The sequence below is a fragment of the Canis aureus genome, chromosome 5, assembly GCF_053574225.1.
Source record: "Canis aureus isolate CA01 chromosome 5, VMU_Caureus_v.1.0, whole genome shotgun sequence".
NCBI classification, from domain to species: domain Eukaryota; kingdom Metazoa; phylum Chordata; class Mammalia; order Carnivora; family Canidae; genus Canis; species Canis aureus.
The window spans coordinates 68,050,478-68,065,655 of record NC_135615.1 but is presented as its reverse complement, the minus strand read 5'-3'; the positions used below and the strand labels follow the sequence as shown (position 1 = coordinate 68,065,655).

Here is a 15,178-nt window from a genome sequence, read left to right as displayed (position 1 = left end):
AATAATACTCCCACACTGAAGGGAGTTGGGAAGAAAAGAATTAACCCAAATACCTTTGGAAAACATTTCTAGATACTGTAAAGCTAAAGAAAAAAAAAAGAGCTATACACAAATACTATACTTACAGTATATTAATAAGGTTTTTTTAAATCTCACAAAGGTAGAGATTAACAATTTTGAAATTGATATATATATATAGTGTAAATATATTGTGGGTAATGAAAGCCATACTTGGCTCTGTTAGAGCAAGTAGTTACAAATAAGGGAAGGGGAAGGGCTAGAATATAACCTGTGGTGGTAGATTGAAATTGCAGGTGTCAGTATGAATTCATGGTTTTCACACAGATGGAGACAAATAAATATGGATGTGTGTGTGTATATATGAGTATATATCCATATCTTTCTTTGCTCTGTCCATTGGGAAGACCCAGAAGCAGTGAAACCCCCACAGCAATGAGCTAACTTAGTGCCCAAACACTGGTTTCTAAATAATATCTTTTAATAGAAGGAGCCAACATTCCATGGAAAAATGGTTGATTCTAGGTCCAGGACAGGAAAAATATAAGATACAAGCCTAGAGTATCTTGTGGTACCAGAAAGTAAGATAGTACTCCAGAAAATTATAGAGGTGTGTTAGAAGGATATTGGAGACAAATTGAAGGAGGCTCAGTGGCCAAAGATGTGACAATTTGAGCAACAAAATAAATAATAATAATATTGAATTATAACCAATAGAATAAAAGTACTTGAGTCCATGCTGATATAAATAGATAAATGGGACAGAAGGGATTCTTTCTGACAGTAGAATTCCAATTAATAAGTGTAGATGGAATAATGGAAGTAGAAGAGCATCATTAGACGAATACAATAGTAACCATTATTGCGGCAGGAACCATCAATGGATGCTAAATTTAGTGGGTGGAAGTATTATAAGAATAAAAAAAATTTGCGTAATTTAAAAGTATTTCTACTCAAGATACTTTTTTAATTGCAAAAGGAAAAATGCTAACTTTACAACGAAGGAACCCAGTAGACACTACCTTAATCAAATGATCAAAGTTAGCATCCTAGGAACAAGACACATCAGTATCATGTACTCCATGATATGATATACTAAAAAGGCACAACCACTTCTGGATACTCTTGCCAGAAATGCATAATTTAAGTCTAATCATTAGAAAACATCAGATAGACCCAAATTGAGGTGGATTGAGGTGCAAAATAACTGACATTTCTAAAATGTTAAATTCATGAAAGATGAAAGAAGATTGAGGAACTGCTACAGATTGGAAGAACCTACCTTAGGAGACGGAGGTACCAAAGGCAGTGTGATGTCCTGCATTGAACCCACAATCTGAGCAAGGACATTACTAAATAAAATGGCATAATGGCATAAGTTGAATAAGGTCCATACTAATAGTATTGGGTCAGCGTTCATTTCCTGGTTTTGGCAAGTGTTAGTGTAAGATAATGGAAGTAGGAGAAGCTGAGTATATAGGAACCTTGTGAATTAATTTTTTGACTTCTCTGTAAATCACATATTTCAAAGTAAAAAGCCAAAAAATAAAAAATAAAAGAGAGGTCCTCAAAAGTAATTCATCTCCATTGTGAGTATTCACACATTTCTACTTTCTTTGTTGTTCTAAATAAACCTCTCCTTTTTATAATACTAACCATGCCTTTAGAACTCTGAAAACACCTTTTTTTTTTTTTTTCTTATTGTCTCACAAAGGGAATATCAAAAAAAATCAGATGCAGAATACTGGGTATTCAGTTTTGCATCCTCATTATCCAAAGTAAAACATCAGCAAGAAACCCCTACACTGGGACACCTGAGTGGCTCAGTGGTTGGGTGTCTGCCTTTGGCTCAGGACGTCCCAGGATCCAGTCCCGCATTGGACTTCTTGCATGGAGCCTGCTTTTCCTCTGCCTGTGTCTCTGCCTCTCTTTTTTCCTCTCTCTCTGTGTCTCTCATGAATAAATAAATTCTTAAAAAAAAAAAAAAAAAAGGTTGGGGGGAGAAGGAAAAGGGGAAGGAGAAGAAACCCCTGCACATTTGAGCTTCTTCTCTTTAGCCAGACCCTGAACCCAGCCACACAAGTCTGGGTCTAACAAAAAAAAAAAAAAATATGTGCATCCAAAAAAGATGCCTCACTCGTTTTATGCAGTTTTAAAACTTAATTGGTCCTCTTTCATCAGAACAAAAATGTCTTTTTCAATATATGTCTCCTGCATAGCTATTTTCCTACCTAAGAATATTGTTGGTCATATGCTTTACCTTGTGGTTGAGGGCACATTTCACTCAATGCGGGGATCCCTGGGTGGCTCAGTGGTTTGGCACCTGCCTTCAGCCCAGGGCATGATCCTGCAGTCCTGGGATCGAGTCCCACATCGGGTTCCCTGCACGGAACCTGCTTCTCCCTTTGTGTCTCTGCCTCTCTCTCTCTCTCTCTGTGTCTCTCATGTATAAATAAATAAAATCTTAAAAAAAAGAAAACATTTCACTCAATGCCTATTTTAATACCAAATATAAAAGATGTATATTTGTTCCTCTCTGCAGCTTTTTGGAAGAATATACTACTGTGTCTTTGTGTGTTCTTTTTCAAATTATGCAAATTCTGCATCTTTAGCAGTTTGTGAATGAGTAAGTATTATATCTTTAAGATGTAATACTTAATCCATGGAAATAAGAGATCTAGAATTTTGGCTTATCACTATAGTGTGATTACTATGATGTGTAAGATCATGTAACTGATTTTTCAGCACTGGTACTTTCGCCATATTTAAATAGAAAAAAATAAATATAAGGTCTAAAAAATAAAATATAAGGTTTAAAAGAAGGTAATTTCGTTAGATGCATAATACTTTTTTGAGCCTTCGTTACTTACCAAATGTTTATTAAGCATCTTTCTGGGAGAGTGCATAGGAGTGATCAAGCCATATGATAGCCATGCTTTTATGAAGTTGTATATTTTTTTTATTTTTTTTAATTTTTATTTATTTATGATAGTCACAGAGAGAGAGAGAGAGGCAGAGACACAGGCAGAGGGAGAAGCAGGCTCCATGCACCGGGAGCCCGACGTGGGATTCGATCCCGGGTCTCCAGGATCGCGCCCTGGGCCAAAGGCAGGCGCCAAACCGTTGCGCCACCCAGGGATCCCTGAAGTTGTATATTTTATTGTGTGTAAGGACTTCATGAAATTATTTTGAAATTCCCTGCTTCTGTGTTTTTAAATAGAGTTTCTTTGCATATTAGGAAGTCATTTGATGCCTTAGTGAACAATATAACTTACTAGAGAATATCATTTTGCCTATTAAATTTTTTAAAATCTTGGGTATTTTCTCCTTTTGGCAAGCTCTGTATTCACTATGAAATATTTAGTAACCTCTGTAACACATGGTAGATATGCATCATTGATGGATTTTGGCTTTTATTGCTCACCCTATTGGAGCAATTAATTCATATTGAAAACCCTGCTGTCTATGAGAACAAGCTTGCTTTTCAACTCTGAGGCATTTTCTTTTGGTCTACAGATGTTGGCTGAACAGGCGTCAGATTGATGGGTCTTTGAATAGAACTCCTGCTGGGTTCTATGACCGAGTATGGCAGATCCTGGAGCGTACACCCAATGGTATCATTGTAGCTGGGAAGCATTTGCCACAGGTACAGCCCCACTGTATTTATGTCACTTAAGGGGACCTAAGGGAGTAGGGAAATCTTTCCCCTTCTGCAATGCAAATAGTCTTTCTGCTTATTCCATTTTCTAAGAGTATTTAAAGAAAGGATATCCAGATACCTGAAGGGAGGGAATACTAGAAAATAAGATACCTAATCAATTGGATTGGAAATTTTTTTCCCCAGTCTGAGTTACTTTAATTTTTTAAAATTAGTGCCTCTCTATACAAAAGCCTTGCTTAACCAAATGGATATTTTCCTTAAAAGTTGTATTTAATCAAAAATCTTTTTGTGTTATTTTATTTCAAATGTTTCAAGGAAGCTCTGTGTTTAAGGGAACCATATGACCAAACCTTTTGCCAAGCAGCTGTCCTTCCTTTGTTTATTTATTAGTGAAGTTAGGGTTTCTTATGTTAGCATTACTATGAATGTTGGTATTTCTTTACACCAAGTGATAGTGGGCCAGTGTTGGAGGACCTCACAAACAATAAAACATACATTCAAAAGACAGAACCAAATCTGACCTAAGAAGCAAAGTGACTTAGTAGTGCTGTGAATAAGGAAATGACTGAATTTCAGTGAATGTGAAAAATGTAATAAATTTTTAGATCATAGATAATCACTTAATTTACTCAAGATATAACTTAGCTTTGGTCCAAATGAATTAGGGCTCCCTCCTTCGGATGGTTACACAAGTTGTATAAACTGGCTTGCTTCTTTGATTTGGTTATTTTATTTAATACTGACATCTGACTCATTCTGCTTATATACACACAAGAATGATTAGGCCTTTTGGAAATGTAGTACCATATTTGTTTTTAGTAATGAAAAGTCAACCAAATTATTTCCAATGAAGGTCCTTCTACAAATATAGTATTCTTAAATACACATACCCACACTTATTTTGTTTATATGTACACAGTATTTCTGGAAGGACTCACAAGATGCTGGTAGCATTATTTTCTTTGCCTTGGGGAAGGGAACTGTGGTTTGAGGGCACAGGGGAGGCTTTTCACTAAAAACCTTTTTAACCATTCAAATTTGAACTGTGTGCATTGATTACTTATTTTTAAAAATGAATAATCACTGTTAAAAGAATTCTTTATACTATTCACAAACTGTTGAGTAGTTATATTTGGTTGTCAATATAGGTGCTCCATCCCTCTCCTCAGATACTCTGTGACCATCATATGGGGCAGCACTGTCATGAGCAGAGAACAGCCCTCCATTATTCCTGCTCTGCTTCTGCTAGGCCTCATGTCTGCATACATTGGACTATGGCGACCTTTTGCTATCTGCTTTCTCAGGCCCCTCTAATACCTACTAGATTTGCATATAATTCTCTGATTGCCTAGGCCACTTACATTTTATATTCTCTCTTTGCTAACAAAAATAACAGCAGATGCATACTAAATATTTTTATGTGCCAGGCCCTTTTTTTTTTTTTTTTTTTTTTTTTTTTTTGCCAGGCACTTAAATCCTCACAACAATCTTTTGAGGTAGGTGCTCTATTATTCCCACTTTACAGATGAGGAAACTGAGGTACAGCTAAGTGTTTTTTCCCAAGGTCATACATCTAGGAAGTAGTTGACCCAGAGTGTATCACCTATCCCCTACCCTATCCCTGGTAATTTGACTTCTAAACCTTTTGTCTTAACTTCTATGCTATTCTTTGAGAGAGTAGGAAATAAAGCAAGCTTGATGTCTCTTCTCTAGGTTTGTCATGGTTGCACAGTAGCCAGGTTGACTTTTCAAATGAGATACATTAATATGAAATTGATATGAAACCATGACAGGACCTTTCTTTCCTTCTGTAGCCCTACTAATCTCATTGCTAGACATCTAAAGAATTATTATTACTGTGTTTAACAACTGGGCTTCAGTTTCCCCAAACTAGGTACCATCTATAAACATTAATAATAGGTTAGATTATACTGAATATAGAATACAATAGGTAAACCATATTGAATTATAGGGCTGATGCATTATTATACCAAATCAAACAACTTTGCTATCATTTGATTTCAAGGGGATATTCCTGCTGGGTCCCATTTGAAGTAGTAAGTAGACACACTTTGTTCTGAGGCTGTGATTAAGTTCACTGTAAATCATCATTGAGGTGGAAGCAAATAAATATGACTCACCATCTCTGCATCTCTGGTAATAAGTCTGGTAACTCCATCTGCTTTCCACCACACAAACCTAACAGAGTCTTCTTTTCAATCCTTTGAGGGTTAGCCATCATGCCCAGAATTGGATATGCATTTGGATTTGAGTTTATTTGCTGTTTTCATTTCGTTTGTAAAAAGTAAATGGAAGACTATGTAATACTCTTGTTTTAAAAGAAATATAAAGGGTAGGGTGAATTCTTTTAGTTTTAGTTTTTTCCCTCTGTTTTCCTGCCATTTCTACATGCAATGTTGTTTTTGCTTATTTGTATGCATTTTTATGCTGCCAGCTCAGAAGGGACCTGTCACAGAAATGATGTAAATTCAATATCAAGTGACTTACATGCTAAAGTCTGACAGCAAGCATAACTTGTTGTGTTAATTCTGAAAGCAATATGTACTCTATTTGTTGTCTCAATTTTTGGCTGTTTCTTTTGTGTGTTGAAGTGGATTTCCAATATAGTCCCTTTCCTTTAACATTTGTATAGTGAAGATAACTACTAAAAACAGAAGGTTTAATTTATCACAATAGTCAGCTGGTTGGCTTCAGTAGTTTGACATATATAAAATGCTTAAAATGCTCCCTAAGGTTTTTAGGAGCTGAAAAAGGTTATTGATTAGAAAATGAAATTCCTCTATTAAGTGGGAACCACAGTATAACAATGCAGCATGTTAATATTGAGTTATTTTTTTCAGCAACCAACCCTGTCAGATATGACCATGTATGAGATGAATTTCTCTCTCCTTGTTGAAGACATGTTGGGAAATATTGACCAGCCAAAGTACAGACAGATTGTTGTGGAGGTTTGTATTTAGAAATGTAGATTGCTGAAAAGTGCTTTCTATCTGCTCCCTGAAAATTAACCTAAAGGAAACTGCTCAAGAGACCAGGAATTCTACTCCTTACCTAACCTGGATCTCCTCTGTTTGAGTCTTGGAGAATATAGCCATCCTTGACCCAAGTCAAGGTACATAAACAAATCAGAGAGAGTGACAAAACATGAGAGACTCCTAATTCTGGGAAACGAACAAGGGGTAGTGGAAGGGGAGGTGGGCGAGGGGATGGAGTGACTGAGTGACGGGCACTGAGGGGGCACTGGACGGGATGAGCACTGGGTGTTTTAATCTACATTGGAAATAGGGCTCCAATAAAAAAATATACAAAAAAAAAAATCTTAAATCCTTCCGTGTAGAAAGACTGCCCAGCTTTTTTAGACACATACTCACTTCTCAAAAGCAAGTGCATTTAAAAAAAAAAAAAAAAAGCAAGTGCATTAACACTACTGAAAAACAGAGGAAGTGACCTTTTCTTATTTGCTTTAATTTCAGGGTTTTTTTTTTTTTCTGTTTACAGAAATAGTGCATGACTATTGTAGAAAGTTTTAATAGTTCAGAAAATTATAGAAAAGAAAGCAAAAAAAAAAAAAAAATCCCTCCATCCACTACATCCACTAGCAATAGGTCATTAGTGTTGGTATTTTGAGGGACATCTTACTAAACATCTCTCTGTGAACAGAGAAGACATGCAATTTTGTGCTGTATTATTTTATAAAAGGTTAAATGCTAAAATACACACATGTGCATGGTGTATACATGTGCTCTTTTGCCATTTTAAAACATTATGCCAAATATGGAGAGAATCCCCATAATGAATGGATTTAGCATATAGTACATCTTCACTTTGTCTCTTTCTCTGGGAATGTCTCCATCAGATTTTGTGTCTCTTGTGGTTGGGTAATATGTCTGAGTGAGGGAGAAGCTCTCAGTAAGTCCTGGATCTGGCATCTAAAATCCAATCAGAGTTGAGTGAGATTCAGTCTTACCTCAGATGTGCCAAGATTCCCTGACACTATCAGCCAATCAGTTTTGTAGCATGTGGGAATGAGGCAACCTGAGGTCAGGAAGAGATGGGGTTATTGGAGGGGTGGATGCCTTCCTTGTGCTGTCAGCCTTTCAGTGTCTAGTGCCTATCATGTGGGAACTACAATAGACATGGAGGTCCTTCTTGTTGACCAAATGAGGGTCTCTTTGCAGAAGAATTTCTCTTTTGAACTAGAACAAAATTTCACATTCTCCTGGCTAAAGTCCTGCCCTGCCACATTGTAACACCTGGATTTTTCTGAAAGTGTTTCATTTGGTTCTTTTAGGTTCTGTTTTGGAAGCATTTAGATAAAGTATAATCAGGAAGATTCCCAAATTAGGAATTATGAGGTCTTTTTTCCTGTTCCATGTACAAAGTCAGAGCCATAATCATCATCCTAAATTCTTTACCAAGCAAGCATTGTATACTCAGACACAATCTTTGTGTCTAACAGTTTGTCATCTAAAATGAATGTTACTACTTAGGATGAATGTATGAGATAGCTAAACAATAGGGTGATGCATTAAACTAAGATATGCAGACCCAATAGTACTCAGACCAGAAAGAGGTCAAAATTAGGTGTGTTTTTTAAAACATAACCATCCCCTGAGAAACACTATGATGTCACAGAATTATACCCGTTTGGGGATGTTGGGCTCCAGGTCATTTGATCATGAGCCTAGATCCAGAGTCTCCACTGAACTCATCTGCCTTCTTTGGCATTGTGGCCTACTTACCTTTTCTAGGGCAGCCTCTGTCCCACTGGACACTGATTTTGGTGTCTTGCCAATAAGGATTAATGCCCAGAGGCCAGAAAGTTCAGACACTTTGGGTGAACAGGGCACTATGTACTGTTGACTGTGATTGGGAAAATAATTTTTCTTACTAGTTTCATTGAAATGAATAAGCTACAAAGTTATATACATAATGACAGCTACAAAGATACATATATTGAAAAAAAATGTGCAGTTTCCAAACAGAACTTAACGCTACTAATTTGCCAGATTAGAAAGATTCCACTCACAATGGTCCTACAATCAGTCATTGTACAGAACACACTGTGAGATTCAAGGGTCATCCATCAATCTGAGTAAAGAATGAAAACATGTACAGATTATGTTGCTTTTATGGTTCATATAATTGTCTTTCAACCTCTGTCTCTTCTAGTTACTAATGGTTGTATCCATTGTATTGGAAAGAAACCCTGAGCTAGAATTCCAAGACAAAGTTGATCTAGACAAACTAGTGAAAGATGCCTTTCATGAATTTCAAAAAGATGAGAGTCGACTAAAGGAAGTTGAAAAACAAGTAAGTAGAGAAAACAGCTTTTTGTAGAATTTTTTCATTGTCTCGACTCTTCAAAATATCCCTAATCTCTCATCACTTAACTTCCAAAACAGATTTATAGAGTGCAAAATAGAGTACTTGCGGGGCAGGGAGAAGTCTGACTTATTTGAGAAATTAGTAGTGCTTTTTAGTTAATTACTAGTCAGCTCAGCTATGAAGCTCTGACTAAAAAAAAATTGGGAAGACATAAATTTCCTTTATATAGTTAGCAGTTAAAATGTGTTTTACCAGAAAGGAGCCATAGATTCCAGAAGGCTATAAAATTAAGTTCTGGGGAGGATGGGAATGCATAACAGGCTGCATTGGTCTGTGTATACTACCTAATATAGTCCCTTCCAGGCTCTCCATTTAATATTTTATGCTCATCTGTAAAAAGGTTCCCTAAGTAAATAAAAATTATCAGCAAAGAAGAGAATACTAAAAATGTCTCTCTTTGTTTTATATGCTGAGAAGATGCCTTAGGAAAATGAAAGAAAAGCTCAAGAAGTTTCTATTTTCCATGAGGAAATCTTTCTGTGAATTTATTTTTCCCCCTAGGCTGACACTGATTTTACCTGTCAACTCTTTACAAACAAAAATCAAATGACTTACTTACTGTTTTCCTTTGTAGGATGACATGACTTCCTTTTACAACACTCCCCCACTGGGAAAAAGAGGAACATGCAGCTATTTGACAAAGGTTGTGATGAATTTGCTGCTAGAAGGAGAAGTCAAGCCAAGCAATGATGACCCATGTCTGGTTAGCTAGTGAGGAAGGTGTAAAAGGCTCTGTTGAAATACGTTTTCTGGAAGTTTGTTAAGTTTTGTATTGAAGCTTAATTCAGGCCGCCGTGAATGTAAGGACTTATTATGTTGGTGAGGTGGTTGCCACACCCTTGACAGAGTTAGTGGATCTCGCACGCCATAGTCAATCTAATGGTAAAACATGCTTTAACTACATGGAAAAAAAATCCTCATGATTATAATGCCAACCACAATAATAATCTTTACTGAGTGATACAAATAGTTAATGAATTGAAAGTTCACCACTGCATGTTTTATGATCAGATAACTCATTGAAATGAGTCTTTGCTCTTTAGACTAAATTCCCACCTAGTACTGCCATTAAAATGAATTTGCCAGCTGGTGTGCATACTGGAAATGAAAAGATACTGAAAGAATGGAACGAATGGTGAGCTTAACTCAGTGGCACTGTCATACTGGAAAAATACAGTAAAATCATAAAAACAGATCTGCCAGCTGATGTTTTTATTCTCAGAAACAGCATTGTTGATAATATTTTAGTATACAGAGCTACTGTACAATTTTTACCTTGTAAACATGACTGTGGTTTTGTATTTGTGTTGACTTTAGGGGTTGGGATAAAATACAGTATAATATATACCTTATCAAACATTTTCTTTGAGCTCTTACTAAAAATATGGCATGCATAAGATTGTTCAGAAGAGTAGACTGTTAACCTAGTTTGTACTAGTAAAAACAAAACTGAAAATCATTAAACTTTATTTCTGAATTAATGAATATATCTGGACACATTTTTGGTTCTCCTGTTCACACTATTAAGTCTATTACTCCTGAATATTCTCAGTTTAATTGATCTGGAGACAGAGTGGAAGAGGATATATGGTACCTACCATTACACATATTTTACTACCAAATTTATTTAAGCAAACTTTAATAAAAATAGAAAATAGATTAAACGTTTAAGTTTTATGAATTTATATCCTTATTGAATGTTATACAGCACAGCCCATTAATTTTAGCCAGAGATCCAAAGAGAGTCATTTTTCTGACCAATCATATTAGAAGTATCACCTGAGATGTCAAACTTGTTACATAAAGGATGCAGCCCATTTGTAGATCTAAGAAACATAGGACAGGTGGCTTCAGTAACAAGTCAAATTGATATCAAATAAATGGATGGGTGAATTCATGGAAAAATCTGCAGAGTCAGGCACATTTCTCCTAACTTTGCGGTGTATTGCGTGGGTCTTGTATAAGAAATCATATATGCACTTTGGCAAAATTGAGGAGAATGAGGTAAAATCTGACCTTAGAGAATATCTTAAGGAGAGGGATATGACAAAGAAGATAATTATTTGATAAATTAAGACAGTTTATGAAAAGATAGAAATGGGGTGCCTGGATGGCTCAGTTGGTTAAGCTTCTGCCTTCAGCTCAGCTCATGACCTGAGGGCCCTGAGATCGAGCCCCACGTCAGGCTCCCTTCCCTGTGATCTCTCTCTCACTCTCTCTCAAATAAATAAAATCATTTTTTAAAAAAAGGAAAGAGAGTGATGAACTTAGATTATAAAACAAGCATAAAAAAACCTTAAACTTGAAGCCCAGGGAGAATCGAGGACTGATACTTCATAGCTAAAGAAACTGAATATAAAGAGAAAAACCCCTTGAAGTATTTAATTTTTGCTGAAATCTAGAGGAAAGTAAACTGTTGCATTTTTTAACGAATTATTTTAAAGTCTGATAAGCTAAACAAAGTTGCCAGAAACCTGTCATCTTTATTGAAATCAAACATCAAATGCAAATGTATATTTCCTTAATGAGTTTTAGTTTCCTGCTTAAATGCTACATATGCAAGATTCTGGTTTTCCCATGCTGCTGCAGGCTTTCAGGATCTGTGACATATGTACTGACTTTGAGTTTTGATGAAATTTAAAATTTATTGTACTGAAAGATATGTTGGGATCAGTAAACCTTGATGTACACCTCTACAGAAGCCAATGTCTGTTTTCTAAGTAGAAAAGCAAAACATAATAGGAATTAGAACACAGAACTCATATGAATTTTGGAAGTCCCATTTGGCCCACAGAGCCAAAATGTTTTAACAGCTGTACTAGAGGCTGACTGAAAATATTAGCACATTTATCCAGGCATGACAAGATTTAAATCTGATTTAAAGCTTCCTTTATCACAATGGCAGATTCACTGTGTAAGTTTATTGTACAAGCAACGTCTGTTGGAAACTCCTGACTGAATATCAAATTCAACTACATTTCCAGAGCTATCATTTTAAGAAACATGGTGTTTTCCAGATTTCCTAACATTTTATTTAAGTCTGAAGGAGCCATATTTCAATTTAAAAAAATCAGAGTGTGGGATCATCTTGATGTCATCTTCAATATGTGATAAACTGGTGATGCCTTATGGACACCAAATAACATTTATAGAACACCTGAATAAATTTAACTTTTCACCAGAACTCTAAAGAGTAGGTTCAGATGTGCTTGTAGCCCCTCGTGAGCATGCATATTAAATAGATGGCATATAAAAGTAGAGGAGTCAACACAGTGTGACCACACAGTTATAGCAGCACAGAGAGACCACATTTAAATCAGGGAGAGGCTGGAAGTAGCATGGTAGTATGCAGCCAGATCATAAAACTACTCTATTTCAGAAACTAAAAACATGAATGAAAAATGAGAGAGGCAGGATCAGCAAAACAAAACCAGCAGCATTCAAACAGAAGAAGCAATACAACCTCCTACCATAAACTCTATAAAGCAGCGGGAAGACAAAAGACTCACTGGGATTTGTATTTGGCTCACTCCTATACTTTGGCCTCCCAGAAGCTGTACAGGGTGAGGACAAGGTCAGTAGATAAATTATGAAAAACCTAATGCATTTGGAGGGAATTGGATGAGTGTTGAGTCAGCGTCTAGGGGAAAAAGATAGAAAATGTCCTTTCAGGGTAGAAGTTCTTTCCCTACCACATATTCTCCAGCAATTCTCCCTGCCCACATGACATCTGTGTGAGTTAGGAAAAGGCGCCCTTTCTGGGCACACTCAGTCCCGTGGGCACAGGGTTAGGTGGTGTTGTGCAAACAAAAAGGTTCTTTTGCTAAACAGATACAACCGCATACCAGAACATGTGGCTCAGCCAGGTGTAAACTGTTTCAGCCCCCTGTTGCCCTTTTAACTGGGCACCTTTGTGCAGTTCACTAACTACATGACTGCCACAGTCATGCTCCGCAGGGAAGGAACTTGCTATCAGGAGTGGCCGTTTTGATTTTTCATCTGGGAAGGAGGCAGATGAGGAGCAAGGGTGACCACAACCCCCTAGAACCAGTTGTCTACAATGATAGCCTGAGAACAGGTACGGTAGACCTATGTCCTATTGCCTTAGAGAGACCTTATGGGCAATGGTGATTGGATTTGATGACTACTTTTTTTTTTCTGGAGTTTTGTTTTAATACTAGGAGACCTGAATTCACTCTGCCTAATTAAGGGCATCTTGTTTCCAAGGACAGGGACTTAGAGTATGAGATTGTTCCTCCAAACAGGGTAAACTTTGGCATTTACTTATTATTGCCTGAGAAGGGACTCCTCTGGAAACAGCTGGGAGAGAACAAAAAAGTTCAGATTGGGAAGAGGCTCAGAAGACCATCCACATTGTATCTGAGTACCCACAGAATTGCTGTGCCAATCGTGAGAAAGTTGGAAAGAAGCTGCCTCTAAACTATGTAAAAATATTATAGGAAAAAACGAATGAAGAACTCATTCTGAATATACAGCCTCCACAACAAATGCCCTATATTCTAAAAGAAATTAAAGAGAAAAGGAATTTATGAAAGAAAAAATCAAAGCAAAATAAGAATACAATAAGAAAGAAAAATAGAGGTGCACCTGGATGGTTCCGTGGTTGAGCATCTGCCTTTGGCTCAGGATATGATCCTGGGGTCCTGGGATTGAGTCCCACATCAGGCTCCCTGCAGGAAGACTGCTTCTCCCTCTGCCTGTGTCTCTGCCTCTTTCTATATCTCTCATGAATAAGTAAATAAAATCTTTAAAAAAAGAGAGAAAAATAGAGCTGAGGCAACAAGTTTCATAAATTAGAAACTGAACAAAATATACATAGCTGAAAACAATTGCTGACAGGGAAAGCTTGAGATAATTCAGTCAAATATTTATTGAGTATCAACTATATGCTGGACACTGTTCTGGCATGGTAATGGAAAAAAAAGACAATTTTCCTCTCCATGGAGCTTATGTTCTAGTTGGCGTTGGGGACATAGTGATGTATGGTAATAAATGCTATGAAGAGAAATAAGACAGGAGGGGGAGGGAAAGAGTGACATACATCATTAGTTTTTCCATGGTTGTGGAAAGGTTTCTGATATGGTGACATTTCATGAGAGAGATAGAGTAAATGCTGATGGAAAAGGATAAAGATAGGGGTGGACAAGGTTGATCAACATAAAGAAAAATGGTATTTATAGGTAGAGAAGGCTATGTTGGCATAGAAGAAAAAAAAATCAAAGACACAAAGTTTTCCCTAAATAAGAAAGAACTAAATCTGCAGGTAAAGAGAACACATCATGTTCCAAAAAAGAAAAAAAAATTGATACAAAATGAGCAACACTGAAACATCTTGGAGAAGACCAAAAATCCATCATCTTCTAGGGCTTAACTTGTCCACATCAGTTCAATGTCACACAATAAGTATGACCTAAGACTTTTTTTCCAACTAGTTATAAAGGCAAAAAATTCTTCAATACATAATAACTCAGGAAGGAATCATAACACTGTGAATCTTTCTTGAAAATAATACTTGACTAAATCCAGTCAACCAAGGAAATCAATGTGAATAGTGCAGTAATGGAGAAAACATAATAAATACATAAGAACTACTCATAAATGATTAATCCATTAAAATATTAATAGTAACAACAATGCAATTTGCAGTGACAGAAAAAAATGTAAAGGTGACTTGAAAGAAAAACTTGGCAATTTAAAATAATATAGTTAGCCCTGCATTGGGCTCCCTGCTCAGCGGAGAGCCTGCTTCTCGCTCTCTGCTGTTCCCCCTACTTGTGCAGTCACTGTGTTTCTCTCTCTCTCTCTCTCTCTCTCTCTCTCTCTGTCAAATAAATAAAATCTTAAAAAAATAAATAAAATGATATAATTAATGGGCAGGGACAAAAATCCTAGAGCTGGCTGATAAAAGTAGGGACTGAGAAGGGGGTATAAGTGAGCTAATTTCCTTGTTTTCCACAGAAAGAAGTATTATTCACTTCATTTTTTAAAGTTAATAAATCAAGAAATAAAGCTTTTCTTAAAGTTTATCTTTTGAAATACAAGTAAGTTTAAATTATCAGAAGGTGCCAG

The 15,178-nt window shown here is 36.4% G+C and overlaps 1 protein-coding gene across 5 annotated transcripts in view; it reads left to right on the top strand.

Moving 5' to 3' along the window:
• PHKB (phosphorylase kinase regulatory subunit beta) overlaps nucleotides 1-10,573 on the top strand; it is a 220,795-nt gene extending 210,222 nt beyond the window's left edge. For all 5 annotated transcript variants that reach the window (XM_077898542.1, XM_077898540.1, XM_077898543.1 and 2 more), the window contains 4 exons: nucleotides 3,535-3,664; nucleotides 6,541-6,648; nucleotides 8,873-9,013; nucleotides 9,663-10,573. In XM_077898542.1, the coding sequence (XP_077754668.1) occupies nucleotides 3,535-3,664; nucleotides 6,541-6,648; nucleotides 8,873-9,013; nucleotides 9,663-9,800 (517 nt within the window). In that variant the 3' untranslated portion in view covers nucleotides 9,801-10,573. The remainder of the gene's footprint in view (nucleotides 1-3,534; nucleotides 3,665-6,540; nucleotides 6,649-8,872; nucleotides 9,014-9,662) is intronic.
• The last annotated feature ends 4,605 nt before the right edge of the window (nucleotides 10,574-15,178 follow it).